The following is a 19,142-nucleotide window of genomic DNA, read 5'->3' as shown; positions in this document are numbered from 1 at the left end:
CTCTGTGATAATGGTGTTGGACTTGAAAACACTCATCTTTTGCCAGCTGGCACACTGTTAAGCTTTGCCAGCAGAGGGCACTGGAGAAACACTGGAGGAGGAAAGGGATTCTCTCGCTGCTTCTGGTGTGCTCCCCTAAGCAGACTCCTACAGTGCAAGTGACGCCCCAGGGTAAGCATGGCTTCAGAAGGCTATGCAGCAGAGTGCCACCGGTGGTATTTTTCACAAATGGCTTCCCTTGCACCTCCTGGGAAAGCTTCAGAGCAGGTGCTGCAGGCCTGGTACCTCCCATGAACCACTTCCCCTTCCCCCAACACCCCTTGAGTTCTGAGGAACAACATTCCCTGGGGGCAGCCTCCCCCAGCACCCCAGAGAATGGTTTCCTGGTGAGGGCTGTTGGTATGGCAGCTTTCATGAACAACATCACTTGACACTCTCAGGGCAGCTCTGCAGCTTCAGAGCACTTCTCCACCATCCAGTGAACAAGGAGGCCTGGACCTTAGCCTTGGGGGAATGGCCCTCTTCTACATTCCCTCCCTGTGGCCTCTACTTCAGCCCTAGAGATAGTGATTACTGCTCATATCTGCTATTCCTGTATTCTTTAGAGTTCTCTTTACTCCTTATAAGCCAGTCTCCCATTACTTCAGTCTCCGACTAGAGTTAATGATTCTTTATACTAAATTTTCCCTATTCAAATTGTCATGTGGTATCTGTCTCCTGAATGGACCCTGACTAGACACATCTATGCGGAAGACTGAAATTCTAGAAAAAGGAAGATTAAAGAACTGATGAAATTGCAGTGGAAAACGAAGAAGGAAGGAAAAAAATGGAACTTTTAAAAAAATCCGAAAAACCAAAGAAATTGAGAAAATTGCCTGGGATCAGGAGCCTGTGAAAGATATTGTATCAATTTGTCAGATACCATAAGAAACAGATGAAGTGAAAGAAGCCAGACACAAAAGATCACATACTGTATGACTGCATTTATACAAAATGTCCAGAAAAGGCAACTCTATAGAGATAGATTGGTGGTGGACTGGGGCTTGGGGTAAATTAACTATAAATGGTAAATTAACTATAAATGGGCATGAGAGGGATCTTACTGAGGATGATGGAAATGTTCTAAAACTAGAATATGGTGGTGGCTGACAACTTGGTACATTTACTAAAACTTAGTGAGTTGTACACTTAAAGTGAGTGGATTTTGATATGCAATTATTCCTTAGTAAGATTGTTTTTTAAAAATGGAATAGATGTTAATGAATACAAAGCTTTCTGTGAATAAGCTTTCTATGATTACAAGTTTATATCCACTTTACTGCGAGGAAGAAGTAACTGTCAAATCTATTTCCTTCACAAACACTTCTGGCTCCATGAGGTCTACTTGCTGAAATAGGATCTAAGAAAGTGATCATTTTAATCAAAGTATTATAATTATGCAGAGTATTTATCATAGATGATGTCTACAGTATGATGCTTAAGTAACCTTCCTTTGATGGAATCCAAAGAGACCCTTCAATAGCATATATTATTCAAGGTGATCAAAAAGAAACCTCTAGACATGATCAGAAAGACTGCTAATGAGAACTATACTGACACTTTTTAGAGAGACTTTTGTACTAGTGATAAACTTGCTTAAAGATCAGAAATAAATAAGAAAGAACAGAAAGCAATAAGGAAACCTAGAGCAAAGAAAAACAAACTACAAATTATGCTTTCATAATTGGGAATCTTTGTGTAGAAAGTTAAATCACTACCTTGGAGACACTTGCTTTCCTACCAAGCCCTCAAAATGTGTGGGATTGTGGGTCACAAGAAAAAGTAGTATTTTAGTTGAAAAATATTTCATATTCTTGGTTTATAAAAAATACTTTAAAGCACCCAAAATGGGGGAAGAAAGGATGCTAGGAAGACCAAATAAAAGTATGCTTTATGGTTAAAGCAGATTGAATATGCTCTAATTAAGAAGTAGCTAACAGTCAGTAAATGCACCTGCAAAGGACTGTGGTTGTAAACATATCAGAAACCACTTTTTTTTGTTTGAATTTTGGTTCTTTTTGCCACCCAACATGTGGGGTCCTAGTTAACCATCCCCAACCAGGGACTGAAACCATGTGAAATCTTAACCATGTGACCGCCAGGGAAGTCCCAGAAACCAGTTTAAAAGTGAGTTATGGGAATTCCCTGGCAGTCCAGTGGTTAGGACTCAGAATTTTCACTGCCGGGGCTTAGTACCCTGTCAGGTAATTAAGATGCCACAAGCCACAAGGCGTGGCCAAAAAAAAAATAAAATGTGACTTAGGATTGTTACTTCTCAAGTAAGATTATGTTAGAATAAATTGTAACAGTTTAGAAGTAAAAGGTACCTAATTATTTTTATTTCTCTAAATCTTAATTTAATCGTATACATACAATTATTTCAAACTCGAGTGGCTGACAATATTAAACTGCTAATTAAAATTTTAAATTAATAAAATAATTAACTATTACTTGTTTTTGGTTAACCCCATCTACAGAAAGTCTACTTGTTTGGATCATAAAGCAGTTAGTAAGACCAAACATTTGCAGCAGTAAGTCCTAATTGTAAACAAAGTAGCAGAAGAGGTAGCTTTCTGAAAGTTGGCTCTGCAAATTCAAAACTCTAAAGACTCTAAGCTGCTTCTATACCATTCTATTTGACTTTTGCTGTCTAAATGTGTGTCAGTAACTTAGCTATAGGTTTGAATTATAATTTCTTCACCTGACCACTTCTTTCTACATTGTCCATTATCTCCATCAGCCACAATGACCAGTAATCTAAAAGAATCTCTATAGAGAAGGATCAACAAGGACAATCTCAGAGAGGAGGACTATTGGAGTCATATGAGGAAGAAAAGGAGTATCTGAAAAAATGGTACAAATGAACTTATTTATAAAAACAGAAACAGAGTCACAGATATAGAAAACAAACTTATGGTAACTGGGAGGAAAGGGGTAGAGGGGTTACCTGGGAGGTTGAGACTGACATATATACAGTACTATATACAAAATAGATAACTAATAAGGCCCTATTGTGCAGCACAGGGAACTCAGTATTCTGTAATAACCTATATGGGAAAACAATCTAAAAAAGAGTGGCTATATGTATATGCATAGCTGATTCACTCTGCTGTACAGCAGAAACTAACACAATGCTTTTAAATCAACTATATGCCAGTAAAAATTAAAGAAAAAGAAAAAAAGTGAATTATTCCTGGTTGGCTTAAGTTCAGTTTTCCCCAGACAGTTCTCTAGACCTTTCGGTTCTCATAACACTGACAAGTCACAAGTATGTACAAAAGCTGGTGCAAACATTCACACGCATGCATGCATGAGCACACCCACGCTTCTAACACAGGCTACCTGAAAACAGCGAGGCCACTGACACTGACAGTCCATTCTTTGACATGTGAGTCAGGTTAGATCCTTCACTACCATCTGTGTAATAATGATTATAAAAGGGGGCCCTTTAGTATTCAGACAGGAAGCAAATCCATGAGAATGACAGTTCTATACCATATGTTCCTGGAATCAGGACTTGACTTCTGCTCCAAATGCTAGCTGACACTGTTTTTAGAAATCTACATCCACAGTTAGGTTTTATATATATAAATTGTTATATATTATATTGTTATTATTGTTTTACATATATATGTATGTATAGGTCTCTGTTCAGTTTCTGGCATAGAGCTCTTAGAAACTTTGAAATTTCCCAAGTGATTGGAATGTCTATTATTCAAAATGAGCCCTTTTCCATTAAATTTGAGTTTAAGTTAATCAGATGACTCATGGGGCCACCCAGACAACTTTAGGAAGGGGCTGGTTGCCAGAAGAAAAAGGTAATTAGAAGATTAGAACTTTTAGCCCCACCTCAGGAACTCAGTCACCAATGGCCAATGATTTAATCACTCATGCTTACTTAATGAACCTTGATAATGATGAGGTTTGGGAGAGCTTCCTGGTTGGTGAACAGGTCGATGTACTGGGAGTGGCACACCCTGACTCCATGGAGACAGAAGTTCCTGAGCTGAGGACACTTTGGAACCTTGCCCTATGAACCTCCCCTTCACGTGACTACTCATTTGTATCCTTTATAATAAACTATAATCACAGAGTGCTTCTCCGAGTGCTATGAGTCATTCTACTGAATTATCAAAACTGAGTGGGGAGTTGTAGGAACCCTTGGGTTTGCAGTTGGTCACAGAGAAGTACAGGCCGCCTGGTGACCCTACTGGCAGCTAGCATCTAAAGATGGAGCCGTCCCATGGGATTGAACCCTAGATCTGTGGGCTCTGTGCTAACTCCAGGAATTAGTGTCAGAACTGAAATGTAGGCCATTCAGTTGGTGTACAGAGAACTGGAGAATTGTTGGGAAACCACATACCAAAAAAAAAAGTTTTAAGTGACTATCTATTATTGTTATAAAGAGAAATCAGAGGCATTAAGGAGAACAAAGGAAGACTTCCCAAAGACCCGGAAAAATATATGTAAAAACTGTATTTCTGAATGGGGAAGAAACCCAGCTACCACACCTGGAGCTGAATGGGTTCTTGAAATTGGTATAAACAGGAAGTCAGAGCCTCATGCAATAAAAGATCTATTCATCTTCATATTACAATATGGAGATCTACAGACACAATTCACCTCTATAACAAAATTACTCTTGGTTCCAGTCATAGGGTGAGAGCTTATGTCCCTGGACTGTTTGGTTTTCTGTTTGTTCATTTGTTGGTTGCACTGATAGGAAGATGAAGAAATTTATGATTTTCAGGCATGGATTAACCCACTAATTATGGGTCAACCTGATTTAACACTTTCCAGATAAGAGTCCCTCCCCTTCTCTAAGCAGAAACTCATAAGAATCTGTGATTCTGCTATGCAAATTAGCATGGGTAGGACAGAAAATAAAGCTCTACTTTGAAAAAAAAAAAAAACTTGACATTTTCCCTCCATTTTGCTTTTTCCCTGCCAGGGACTCTTTTTCCTTTTCTCTTATGATTATAATAAAGCTCCTTTTAAACACTTCGAAACAATTTCATTTGTATTATGGGGCACAAGAGAATAGGATTCTAATTTCATGTAGGTGTGGGCCAGCTTTGGACTGCTAGGAGGAGGAATCAGAGCAAGAGTCTGAGAGAAAGGTGCAATTGAGGAATAAACTCCAGAGTGACATCAACAGCCAGCCCACTCCACTGGAACACTTCCTTTCAGTGTTCTTTTCTGCTTAAATGTTAAATAGGTTTTGTTTTTTTAACAAGAGAAGTTATCCCTTACAACAGCTGACAACATTCCATAATGAACCATACTGAAGACTCCCTATTTAGGGAAAGCTTCTCGGTCTATGATTCCAAATTCAAAGAAAGAGTTAATGAAAGCTCCCTTGAAAAGTGTTAAATCATACCTTGGATTTCAAATTCATCAACCTCATCATCAGCAGAGCCAGAGTCAGAGAACTGTGCTGAATCACGTGAACTGAACTGAGAGCTGCTGGAAGTGAGCCGAAAGCCTGTTAATGTTAAAAAAAAAAAAACCAAACAAAAAAACAGTAATGAACAGGACAGAAAGAGGTGTCCGACACTTTCTAGGGTCACAGTAAAAGCAAACTGGTAGGGCTTCAATAGAAAAGTAAACAGAAGCTTGACTGGCAGTTATGCTGGGGAAATGGAAACCAGCTCTAGTTTCCCTTTCTTGTTTGATCTCCTTAAAAGTTTCACGTAAGCAGGAAGTACTGCTCTCTGGGAAGGGAATCTGCAACCAGTGGCCTCAGTTCTCCTCATATCAGAAACCTATATTTTGGAAGCTATGTCTGAGGTAGAACATAGATGAACTCCAGGACTCTGGTCTAGTAGGAAAAAAAAATCAGAACAACACAGAAAATCTTTCTGACAGCAGAGGAACCCTTGGCTTGGGTATAACATCTCATATGAACATATAAAGACAGAAGAGAAAGCCCACAAGGTACCATGTCTTATCCAGAAGCCCTGAAGGGGCAGGATCAGGCATTTACAGCCTCACTCACTTCCATGCTCCATCTCCTGGTACCCGGGGAGCAGGTTCTTGGTGCGGATCTGCTGGCGACGAAGGCGGATCTTCTGCTTCAGTTCCTGGATCTCCCTGTCACTGTCCTCCTCCCCTTCCTCCTCTTCTAGGCACTGGCTCATCATGTTGCACTTCATCAGCTCGATGGCAGCGATCAAGGACTCTGATATGCTGAAGTGGGCATTCTCCTGGGGAAGAAGAGTGCCAACAAGGGGACACCTCAGTGACTGGTCTCTTGGAAAGGAACTTCCAAGATGTGCACTGCTTTCATTCGAAACACCCAGGGGAAATGCACACTGCCATTGGAAAGAAAGCTGATGGCCAGAAAATCTGTTCCAGGTTCTCTTTGCTCTTGTATCTGGCCATGCCCAGCTTTCCTGTCCCACTTTTCACATAAAAATATGACAGAGAAGTCAAGTTTTTCCTAAACTGGCAGGCAGGTTCTTTACCAATAGTATCACCTGGGAAGCCCATAAAATGTTACAGGGACATTTTATTACATATCTGAACCTTAGAACAAAATAGAGAGGCTGATTTCAGGGGCAGTCTTTATCTAAGGTTCCAGGGTCAAGGAAGGTCATGTGACTAAAATTCAATGTTTTCTGCCCAAGGGAGCTTTTAAGGCAAGATCAGTAATATTTTTGGACTCAGTGAGAAGCATAAGTTCCCTGAAGAATTATCCAAGGATAGAACTTGTTGAGTTTATCTTTATGGTGACTTCTCTGTATTGTAGTTTATACGCATGTTATTGCTGTGTGCCCAAAACCTGTTTAGGACAAATGGCACCATACCCCTCTGGCCAGATCTCCCTGCTGCTGCTGCTAAGTCACTTCAGTCGTGTCCGACTCCGTGCGACACCACAGACGGAAGCCCACCGGGCTCCCCCGTCCCTGGGATTCTCCAGGCAAGAACACTGGAGTGGGTTGCCATTTCCTTCTCCAATGCATGAAAGTGAAAAGTCAAAGTGAAGTCGCTCAGTCGTGTCCGACCCTCAGCGACCCCATGGACTGCAGCCTACCAGACTCCTCCATCCATGGGATTTTCCAGGCAAGAGTACTGGAGTGCGGTGCCATTGCCTTCACGGGCTTTTCTGTGGCTCCTTAGTGTCCTCACCTTTTCCAGGTCTGCACAGCTGCCGAAGTCTTGCTCAGATAGGTAGCTGATAAGGGACTGTCCTTCTGATGGTCTTCGGAACATGCCTTCTCCAGAACACAGGTACTGACTGCCCTCTGTGGGAAAATGGAATGTGGATGTCAAAAGCCCTGGCTTTGAAAAGCAAATCTTCTTTATAGCCAAGCTTCTTTGAGAGATCTAATGATTTTAATGCTAAAGATGCTCACAAGTCTTTCCCAATAATAGGTTAGAAAGACGTCTACCTTCTAAAGGAGTTTCTCTGAATCTCAGAATCCCAAAGCACTAAGCGCCTAGGTTAGAGAATGGTGGAATAAATGGAGAGAGCCTGGAGACCACCCTTTGACCACCTAAATTTAAAGATGACTTATGCATCCTCCTACCCACAAAAAAACCTGTGCTGTGAGTCAGACAAGGAAACAAATGTCTTCTTCCTATGGATAATTTCAATGTGCAGTTTATCTTCTGGTCATTAGGCTCAGACACTCAAAGGCCTCTTTTCAAGGTCTCTCTCACCCACTCAGAGAGCCACTGTAGCTGGCTCACCAGACATTCGTGATGGTAACACCCAGAGCATGAGATGGTGGGACTCCTATGGCAGAGAGGAGCAAGAAAAAATGGTGGGGCCGTGTGATTTCTAGCACGGGGGTTGAAAATGATGAAGGGGAGGGTGAGACTGTATGGTGTGTGGCCTCCACAGAGCTAAGATGAGCCACACAGCTCAGAGCGTGGCAGGCACGGGGGGAGCAGAGCAAAGACACGACTGCAGCCTGGCCTTCCTAGTGCTCACTTACCATACTCCATGTACAGAGAGCTGGGTGTGCTGACTTCACTGCTTTGACCAGAGTAGGACATGGGGCCTCTCAACTTCGACTTATCACTGCAGGATTCTAGTGTCAGTGGCCACCAGGGAGTAAAAACACACATACAATGTGAGCAACACATATATTCCCAACCTTGGAGTTTCAATATCTAACTGCTCCCGTTCCCCATGCCCTCCCGGACAGGAGAGAGGTGGCACACCAACAGGACACAATCCAAGAATGCAGGAACACACGGAGGAAGGGAGGTGGGAAGTCAGTGCATTCTAAGGAGAAAAGAGAGAAAACGAGACCCGGAAGGCAGCAACACAAAGGCGAAAAAGAAATCAACATGGATTCATGATCGGTTCTCTCCTCTTCCATCTTTTTACCAAGTGTTTCAGGAATATCAGCCAATTTCTGCCCTCTTGATAAACCAGTTTAGAAAACAGTCCTCACAAACACATTGCAGTTTTTCTGATCCCTTGACACTAGACTTTACAACAATATCAGAAGGGTTAAAGTCACTAAAAAAATACTAGGGTATGGCCTCTCTTTAGCCTGAAATATAAATGTGTCATACTTACAAATTTAACCAATTTTTGAACTGGCAGAACAACAAAAGTACACCCAGCAATACCCTTAAAAGAAGCATCAAAACAATGCTAGAGAAGCCAAGGATGATGGCCCTGTAACCAAGGGGCTCAGCCCCAGGGCTGTGGACTCAGCCTTCCTGGAGAAGGAAGGGAGGGGTTTCAAAAGAAGGTTGCAAGGTAGGAAGTGTCTGGGTAGTTTTCAAGGAACGTTGAGAACTGAAAGGGGAGGAACAGCAGCAGGCACGGTTCGCAGGAAATGGAAACTGATCTTCTCCAAAAGGAAACACAAAATTTCCCAGCGCCACAGAAGGACGAGCAGGCAGAAAAGCAGGTGGGTGCCTGAGAAATGAGCAGGATGCGCTGGGAGAATGACTGACTGAGCAGCATCCAACCCATTTCCCTGACAGATGGTGCCAATTTGTCAACTGCTCCTCTCACAAAAAATGCTCCTACATGGTAAGCAATAACTCTGTGTTCTCCTGGTGGCCCTGGCAGTGGGCTCTGCTCTTCACTACACACCAGCAGTCACCGTGATGTCATGGTGAGAAATCGTGACTCAGAGACAACCTCTGAGGTCCCTAGTCAAACTCATTGCACAACACACACTCCAATACCAGCACCCTGTTCATTTACCAGGGAGACCCTAGTACAGAAGGAAGGATTACGCGTGCGAGAAGCTGCATATGAAAAGGCTATCCAGCTTTGCTCACTGACTTCACTACCTCCTGATGCTGCCCATTCAACTGATCAGCTCTAATTCTCAGAACTTCCTCATACTGATTTGAAATCTGTCATCTCAGTTTCTCATCTCCTTAAGGGCAATGCTCTTCTAAACAAAGGTCTTGTGGGCTTGTCTCTCTTTACCCTCTTTGCCATGCTAACATACCCAATGTCTTCAGCCATTCATCTATTTCAGTTCACCCTCACCACTCTGCCTTGCAGACACAGTCCAGCATCAGTATCTCCATGCATTATGTACCCAGAATGCAACACACATGCAGATTGAATACCAAACTGTGAAAACCAAAAACACAGACTTAAGTCACTAGAGAAACCTTGTACAATGGCTGGAATGAAGGGGTAGGGCTAGGGGAGATGGAATTTACAGGGGAAGAAAGACAGATAAAAGAAAAAGGAAACAGGGGACTCCAGACGAGGCAAAAAACATGCACTCACATCCAAGACCACAGAAAGAGGAGAAAACATATTCTGGTGTTAATTCAAGGAAAACAAAGTAATTCATAATAAGTACTCAGTTACAAGAAAAATTCTGCCATTGATTCATCATGATGTCTTAACAAATAGCAGGCCTCAGTTTCACCTCTAGGCAGTACAGGATTGACAAGTATGAATTCTACCTCCCAAAAGCTGCTGAGAGAAGGAACGAGGCATTTGGAAGTCATAAGCAGAAAATATATCACGTAAAATATTGGTATCATTTTACAACCAGGTCCAGGCATCACAACAGGACCAGACTAGCCAGGCTTGATTGACACCAGAATGGAAAAGGAAGTTCTGCACTAAGCAAGATGGTCACAGAGGAGCAAAAGGAGGCAGGGGGTGATGGACAGAGAGGAGAAGGACTGGCTCCCAAACCTGCAATGGGATCTTCAACTATAATGGTGATATTCCTGGGGCCTCCTGTATGTAGACAGACAGGAGCAGAGGAGAGTCCAGAAAACGAGAACAGAGAGTGAGAAAAGAGTGTCTTTTTATCCAGCAAAGGTGGGGGTGTAACTCCTGAGAGGGAGCCCTAGTACAGACGGACAGATGACACGGATGAGAAGCTGCACAGGACCCATATTCCTTCAGACCCTCCTGCTTAGGTTTTCTCTGGCTCCCTTTTCCAATGCAGGTTACTGTGGTTTCTGGAATCCACATGGATTCAAGAATGGGGAGAGGGGAGTTTCACATGCTCAAAGGCCAGCAACCTGGAGTACAGCAGACACCACATCTGTTCCAGGAGATGTGAAGTAAGGGTCTAACCTATGCACTCTTCACATCTAAGAAGGCTCATGAGAAGACAGACTTTGAATTGGAGGTTTCTTGGTTTCTGAACCAGTTCCAATGAGCCAACCCACATTCTTGAGGGGAAAACAGAGACAAAAATTTGCAATTCAGAAGTTTCAGATGAGGGCCTTAGCTCTCACCTTTTAGAAATTATAAACAGAAATCAATAGCAGCTCTAGTTGTAAAGAGTATCTTCCTTTTAGGCTCTTAATTTTTTCTGCTTTATTTTGATAATTTATATCCAAAGCTTTTCACCCAGAACTGGATTTGAACACAAAGGTCCATGTTCCACTTGCTTTTACAGAAATGTTCTTACAAATGAAACCCAACCAAAGACTGCCAGACACCAACAACCTAGGAAAGATGATGGCAGGGAAGCAGCAAAAGCAGCGACACCCACCTTGGCCGTGCCCGGGGTGCTCCCCGCTAGCAGCTGGTGTTTGTGTGAGGGTGGTCCCAGCAGCCAAGGCCTCCTTACCCGACGGCCGTTCAGCCTGAATTACTGATGCAGCGGTCAGCCCACCTACGTGTTTACTAGGTCCCATCACCTGACACTCACTACATCTCTAGTGTTAATCAGGGAATCCTAGTATCAGTTTGCCTCTCTCTTATTGTTATTATATCCTGACCAAACTTCTCAGGGAAGGAATTTAACAGGATTATTTTTAAAGCCCATTAGTACTTCCCCTCTCTCTGAGAGACACATTTAAAACTTAGACTATGATTAGTCAGTAACACTATCCTCTGATGCTAAAGAATTATGAAAGAATCCAAGAAAACACTTACTATTGAGCAATGTATAAACGAACAAACGTAAGCATCCTCAGAGAGATTTTGGATTTAGATATCCACATTTTATTACAAACCTCTTTTTCACTATAAGCAGGATGTTCTTCATATCTTCAGAAACATAACTTCTCTTCCTGCCATTTGAAGACCCTTAAGAACAAATCTCCCTTCCACCGGAAATTCCGGAGGCCACCTTACTGACATGCGGTTGGTGGATATCATTACCTGGGGCTCCTCTGGAGGCAATGTTGGTGTCCGAATGGGAGCGGGTATGGCTCTTCTTTGTTCCTCCGGTGACAGGGAGCGTTTGCCCCTCTGAGAAGCTAGATCTGCGAAGGACACTGGACAACTGGCTCTGCCTACCTCCCTCCTGGTCCCCTAGAGAAGAAGCAGCAGAGTCTGGCTTCTGAGAGCTGCTGGAGGAGAACAAATTGGAGCTGCTACTCTCAGTATTGCTGCTGTGACTCTGACAGCTAGCGGTCCGGCCCCGGGGGTCCTGGTTGCCAATGGCCAGGTACTCAGGCCCCTCGCTGGCATCACTTGGGGAGTCATTCTGGCTGCTGACCCAGGATGCTTCCAAGGGGCTGGTCAGAGTGCTGGAGCTCATCTCATTGGGGGTTGAGGGGGAGTCCTTGGCTAATGCAGTGATTGGCAGCAGAGGGTCTAGGACAGTTTGATCCTCTGCTGCTGAGACATGCCCTCTGCTTTCTTGAGGTTTTCGGGACGGGCCAGAGAGTGAAAAGGAAGTAGATCTTCTTTCTAGGATATGAAAAGAAAGGGAAGGGAAAGGTGAGCTGGGAGCTTTTGAGCTGGTATGTATGAAGGGCTTCTCCATAGCTAAGGATTGAACTCCCTAAATGGGGATGCCTAGGACATATGATGTCACCTCAGAAAAGGTTAAGTCATTCAAAGTAAGGAAAAATTTACTGAGAAGCAGCTAGGCCAAAAGCATGAGCTCTTGAGACAGTGGCTTCTTTGCTTACCAGTATGCACTCCCCATCTATAAAATGAGCAATAATAGTAACACCTACTTCGTAGGACTGCTTTAAGGATTAAATGAGACAATATAAACAAACTGATGACAACAGAGCCTGACATGTGGCAGGCACTGAAGAAATGTTAGCTGTTATTATTGAAATGCGTTCTTGGCGATGTGGATTAGAAACCCAGGGGAAACGAAAAACATCTCTTTCCTCTGTTACTTTAATGATTCTACTGCATTATCTTAGGTTAGTTGCTATATTCCTCTTTAAGACTTCCATACTGAGACATGAAGTGTGACAAACTGCACTGATCAGAGGCTCTATTATAGCCAGGGGGTAAGTAACCACTATGTCCTCTGTTTTCCAAGGCTGGAGATACATGTCTTCACGATCCCTCACTGCCCCCATACCTAAGCTGTGGTGGGGGATGTGGTGGAGACTGGAGAAGGACCCAAAGTAGGAATGCTGAGCATTGCTGGTTGAAGGGGTGTATGCGGAACCAGGCAGAGCTGTCAGGCTCTGGCTCTTTGTCACCAGGAGTGGGCTCTCATGCTTTCTGGCAAACTATGGAAAAAAAAAAAAAGTGTCAGAATCAAGGATAGTAGCCCTCAGAGGAAGAGCACAGTCTTATAGAAACACTGGCAGAAACTGGCCTTTGGCAGCAGGTTTGAACTGCAGCCAGGGCCTGTAGAGACAGCATAGGTACTCTCTACCACAGCACACAACTTTGAAAGCTCAAAGGCCTGGCAAACATCATGGCTTCTGCAGCTGGAATCCTAGATGATCAGACCAGGAGTGCTTTACAAAGTCTATGCATGAGGAGTCAGAAGTCAGATACACTGGGGCTCAAACCCAGGCCCTATCACAAGGTATTTGGTCCAAACTTTCGGCAAATGATCTATCTACTCTGTCCCTCAGTGGCCTCCTTTATAAAATGAGATTAATATCTACTTTACAGAGTTGTGAGGATTAAATGAGATGACGCATGTACTGTGCATAGCACCATGACTGGCATGTACAGAATATTCATTAGGTGGCAAGCAAGAATCAAAAGTTTAAAATCAGGAGAGACAGGGGATCCCTCCACAAAAGAAAGAGGGTTTGTGATTCCATTTTAGCGGAGGCACTGATATTAGTGATGGGATGAGGGACCTGGAGAGTGAAAAATAAGCAACACAAAATAACACCATTTCTTTGGAAAAAATGATCCTACGTAACATTAGGCTGCACCACATCTGATGCTCTACCTACAGTCAGCTTGACTCACAATCATCTCTCCGCATTTGTTCAAGCCTGCCCTTCAGGAGGTGCCTCCTCAAACTGAAGATTTTTTAAGGATCAAAAAAAACAAACAGACAACTCCCTCCTCAAATAGACTTAAGCTTACTTACAAATAGGCTTTTTATTTCAATAGATATACTTAATGGTACCTCCTCTTCTTTTCTAAGTTTTCTGTTTGTTTTTAATGAGAGCCTTTCAGCTCATAATTGCCTAAGTGAAGTAGTTTGCTACACAGGGTTACATCATGATGAGGTCTAGGAGGCCAGAAGACAGACACAGATAATTCCTTGCCCCCTTTACCATAGAAGCATCGATCTGAGCCAGCAGGCGAGGGTTGTTCTGTTCCACTGCTTCCAGGCACTGGAGCATGGCCGTGACGTGGGCGTCGCTTAGCAGGAAAGCAGTATCTGGGGAGAGAAAACTACTGCAGTGACGGAGTCCCTTAGGGAGGTATATGGCCCTGGAAGAAGGTCAGGGAAGGAGAGAGGGGAAAGGCAAAGATAAGGAGAATCATATCACTGTGGATAGAGGGAAACCAGGGACAAATAAAGTACAGAAGAGGTTAAGTCATGTGCAGGATAGCAAAGAGGCCATGACAAGAGGTTACAAAATCAGAAAGACCCAGATGTGACCTCTGGCTTTGGGTGACTCTGGCCAGTCACCTGACCTCCTTTGAGCTCTGCTTCTCTGATCAGAAAACAGGGGTATTAACACCCAACTCTCAGAGTTACTGTTAAGTGTGTATGTATAAAGAATAGATAACATTGACTAGAACATAGAAAACTCTCAGTAAATAGTATAAGTTCTTTTATTAATGCTTTTTATTGTGGTAAAAGCCACATAATATAAAACTTACTATTTAACCATATTTAACTATACAGGCCAGTGGCACTCAGTACATTCACACTGCTGTACAACTCTCACCATCATCTCTCTCTCCTATCACTTTCCTAAACTGAAACTCTGTCCACATTAAGACACTCTAAGTCCCCATTCTCCCTTCCTAGCCACCATAGTAGTTATTTGTATTGATCTGTGTGTATAAGAGTGGAGAAATACCTTAGCATAAAGTGTGACTGTGTTTTACATAAGATGTTAGAGAGAAGGCTAGATACATATTTCCGATTAGGACCTCTGTGATATCAAGTGAAAGTATGAGACCCCAGGGACAGAGCGGGTCCATAAAGAAGAGTGACGTGGAGGAGAATGAGGAAGTCCATGCAGCAGTCCTGGAGAGGCAACCTCTACCTACCTGTGTAGAATTTCCTGATGTACTGTCTGTCCCCCAGCAGAGGTCGGAGCTGGGCTGAGAGGCAGTGGCACTGCAGGCTGTGCTGCAGCCACAGCTCAGCCACAGCACGCTCACTCACGCCATCCGTGCTGCTCTGGCCGTTCTCATGCAAGTTGATAAACTGGGAGCAAAGAAGCATGAGTCAAAATATACATCCTGACCAATCCAGCAAGGCTGAGGCCTAATGACATGAAAACTAAACTGAGCAAGGTCAGAGCAGTTAATCAGAGGTATCTGCCCTCCAGCTAGCATCTAGATGTTGTAGAGGAAGGAGAAGGAGGGAAGAGATTAATGGCCCTCCTGCTGGTGTGGACCACTGGAAAGGGACTAAGCACTTAAGACATAATATGCAGCTCCAGGAGAGGACAAAGCTGCTACATCTGTCTCTTTATGTTCTAACTCCAAAGAGGAATCTATTCTGGGATATTCAGAGGAAAAATGAACTTGACCCCCTGGGTTCTCTCATAGAGTCTTCTATTTCAGGTATGCAGGTCAAGAAGCAACAGTTAGAACTGGACATGGAACAATGGACTGGTTCCAAATTAGGAAAGGAGTACATCAAGGCTGCACACTGTCACCCTGCTTATTTAACTTATGTGCAGAGTATGATGCCAGGCTAGATGAAGCACAAGCTGGAATCAAGATTGCTGGGAAAAATATCAATAACCCCAGATATGCAGATGACACCACCCTTATGGCAGAAAGTGAAGAAGAACTAAAGAGCCTCTTGATGAAGATGAAAGAGGACAGGAAGAAAGCTCACTTAAAACTCAACATTTAAGAAATGAATATCGTGGCATCTGGTCCCATCACTTCATGGCAAATAGATGGGGGAAACAATGGAAACAGTAACAGACTTTATTTTCTTGGGCTCCAAAATCACTGCAGATGGTGACTGCAGCTGTGAAATTAAAAGACGCTTGTTCCTTGGAAGAAAAGTTATGACCAACCTAGACAGCACATTAAAAAGCAGAGACATTACTTGGCCAACAAAGGTCCATCTAGTCAAAGCTATGGTTTTTCCAGTGGTCATGTACGGATGTGAAAGTTGGACTATAAAGAAAGCTGAGCGCTGAAGAATTGATGTTTTTGAACTGTGGTGTTGGAGAAGACTCTTGAGAGTCTCTTGGACTGCAAGGAGATCCAACCAGTCAATCCTAAAGGAAATCAATCCTGAATATTCTTTGAAAGGACTGATGCTGAAGCTGAAGCGCCAATACTTTGGCCACCTGATGTGAAGAACTGACTCATTTGAAAAGACTGATGCTGGGAAAGATATAAGGCAGGAGGAGAAGGGGACAACAGAGGATGAGATGGTTGGATGGCATCACTGACTCCATGGACATGAGTTTGAGCAAGCTCTGGGAGTTGAAGGACAGGGAAGCCTGCGTGCTGTAGTCCATAGGGTCACAAAGAGTCGGACACGACTTAGTGACTGAACAACAACCAGAAAAGAAGGCAAGAAAAACCTTGGGTAAGAAATCTAGTAAAAATGCCCCCAAAGATTCTTTACCAAAGAGAAACCACCTGAGCATCTCTTTCTGGCTCTCACCACAGCATTCTCTATTTGAAATGTACTTCTATTGTCTATTTCTAAATGCAAGGTTTCATAGCCCACAATCAGTGCAAAAAAAAAAAAAATGTATGGATGGCACTTTCAGGTAGCTTCTAAGAGGAAATCATTATAGCAACACATTTTAGAAAAGAAAGTTAGAGAGGGGGGTTTGGTGGGAAAAATAAAGTGATAAGGACACACACACACACACACACAAAAATCCATGTAAGAAAATCACTGTGCTCTGGTCTTTTCTCAGAAAAAATGGCCAGAGTGACCACCCTGCAATTTGGCTCCCTGATCATTAAGTTATTTTTCCAGACATCGCCTCAGCAATGAACCTGGCAGTAAATGTGATATACATGAAACGAGACTGGTCATGAATCAGTAAGTATTGGAGATGGGTGATGGATAGTTTGGGTTCATTTCACTAATCTAACTTTGACTATGCTTGAAAATTTCCACAACCAAGGGTTAAATAAATAAATATACATATTTGGCAGTGACTGCTGTGGAACTAGTTTTGTAACTCTGGCCAAGTTACCGAACCTCCTGGAGCTCTGTCCCTGGCTGGGAATCAGGGCTACCATACTGAGGTGAGAGAACAGGAGAGCAGAGGGCTACAATAGAAGCTAACGTTGTTGGGAACATATTAGGCTCCATTTGACACTGGCCTCCAGGAACCTCACATTTTTTTTGTATTTGGTGTATCCTCTTCTTCTTAAGCAGTTACCACTTGTCAGTCCTACTTACCCCTAACCATTCAGAAAACTTCTTGCCATTTGCTCTGGATACTGAAAAGCTTCATTCTGGTCCCATTTTTGCAAATCTTTTGAAAAATAACAAAACTTCATACCCCTTCCCTAGAGGAGGGAAAGTGGCCTGGAGCAAGGAGTATGTAAGGCTTATTTTTCAAAGCATTCTCCTCTCAATATCAGTCCGACAGGGATAATTTCCTCTCCTTAGTTAATAGGAAACTTGCCATAAGCCATCCCTCTAGCCTAGGAGACTCTGCATTCAGAACATCAAACAACAAAGCCTTGTGGTTGCCTTTACTTCTTACCTTCTCCACATGAAGGGCTGAGTGGGGACTGAGCCAGCGAATGTCCTTCACAAACTGCCAGTAATCAGTCTGGCGGCAACACACCTGTTTCAGGAACACACAAGGTAAACAAATCATTACCATTTTGGACCACATCTAGTTCTCATATCCATATTCCAAGAGAGGAAAAAGAAAAGCCTAACCTTCCCTTGCCACAATAAAGGTTCTCAAGAGCAATCAAAAAACACATACAGATAGTCACCCTTTTAAAGGTCAATTGTTAAAAACTATTCTAATTGTTCTTTAAAGGAGATAATATATGTATATGATATAGAAGATTATACAGCTGACCCTTGAACAACACAGGTTTGAACTGTGTGGGTCCTCTTCTATGTGGAATTTTTTCAATAAATATATTGGGAAAAAAATTTTGAAGGTTTGTAATAATTTGAAAATAACTCATAGATGAACTGCATAGCTTGGAAATACTGAAAAAAAATTAGGAAAGTTAGATATCTCATAAATGCATAAAATATATGTAGATTCTAGCCTATTTTATCATTTACTACCATAAAATATATACACACCTATTATGAAAAGTTAAAGTTTATGAAAACTTACACAAACACTTAGGGGCCATAGATGGTGCCATCTGCAGTCAAGAGAAATGTAAACAAATATATAGAAGAACATCAAATCATAATTGCACAGTTAGTTTTATGCAATTATGTACTACTATAATAATTTTGTAGCCACCTCCTGTTACTGTTGTGAGCTCAAATATTGCAAGTGTCCACTCAAAATGCCATGTGACATTAATCATCTCTGTATGAGCTGTTCAGCTCTTCAGTAAAATGCATAGTGCAGTAAAAAGTGACCTCTCCCAGTTCTCATGTATTTTCCATTGTGTTTAATGTAATTGCAAAAATTCTGAATAACACTCTGGGACCCAGACGAAGTGCCACTAGCAATGTTGGGAGTGCTTCCAAGAAGCAGAGAAAAGTCATGGCATTATAAGAAAAAGTCGAATCTACACCACAGATTGAGGCCTGCAGGTGAAGTTACCCATCATTTCAAGATAAATGAATCCAGTATAAGGACTATGGTAAAAAAAGAAAAGGAAATTTGTGAAGCTGTTGCTATAGCTACTCCAGCAGGCACAAAAATCTTGTACTTTTTGAGAAATAACTTAAATCACATATTGAAAACTCAGCTTTTATGTGGGTACAGGATTGCTATAGGGAAGACATCCCTAAAGACTCTAATATGATTCAAGAAAAAGCAAAGTCATTATGTGACAACTGAAAGCAAAAAAAGTGGAAGATCTAAAGCTGGAGAATTTAATGCCAACAAAGGATGGTTTAAAATTTTTAGAAAGAGGTTTGGAGAAATAGCTTCTGCTGACCAAGAGACAGCAGACAAATTCACAGACACAGTTAAGAAAATTGAGGAGGAAAGAAAAGAAAAAAAGAATTGAGGAGAAAGGATATCTGCTACAGATTTTTAATGAAGATGAAAGTACCCTATTCTGGGGAGAGGGGAGGAAATGACACAAAGCACATTTACTGGTAAGGAAGAAAAGCGAGCATGAGGATTTAGGACAGAAA

The 19,142-nt window shown here is 42.4% G+C and overlaps 1 protein-coding gene across 4 annotated transcripts in view; it reads right to left on the bottom strand.

Annotated features, from left to right (window-relative positions):
* Window positions 1-19,142, bottom strand: part of RUBCN (rubicon autophagy regulator) — a 60,714-nt gene that overhangs the window by 12,422 nt on the left and 29,150 nt on the right. For 3 of the 4 annotated variants that reach the window (XM_088837780.1, XM_055400128.2, XM_088837781.1), the window contains 9 exons: window positions 17,557-17,640; window positions 14,900-15,059; window positions 13,948-14,054; window positions 12,777-12,930; window positions 11,609-12,142; window positions 7,983-8,078; window positions 7,171-7,286; window positions 6,038-6,245; window positions 5,420-5,524 (listed from right to left, as the gene is read on the bottom strand). In XM_088837780.1, coding sequence (XP_088693906.1) covers window positions 5,420-5,524; window positions 6,038-6,245; window positions 7,171-7,286; window positions 7,983-8,078; window positions 11,609-12,142; window positions 12,777-12,930; window positions 13,948-14,054; window positions 14,900-15,059; window positions 17,557-17,640 — 1,564 coding nt within the window. Of the gene's footprint in view, window positions 1-3,381; window positions 3,457-5,419; window positions 5,525-6,037; window positions 6,246-7,170; window positions 7,287-7,982; window positions 8,079-11,608; window positions 12,143-12,776; window positions 12,931-13,947; window positions 14,055-14,899; window positions 15,060-17,556; window positions 17,641-19,142 lie in introns of all 4 variants that reach the window. The other variant, XM_055400049.2, reaches the window with a different exon arrangement.

Source organism: Moschus berezovskii, chromosome 1 (genome assembly GCF_049115385.1).
Source record: "Moschus berezovskii isolate FMDL1 chromosome 1, NW_MosBer_1.0, whole genome shotgun sequence".
NCBI lineage: Eukaryota > Metazoa > Chordata > Mammalia > Artiodactyla > Moschidae > Moschus > Moschus berezovskii.
This window is presented reverse-complemented; position numbering and strand designations above follow the sequence as displayed.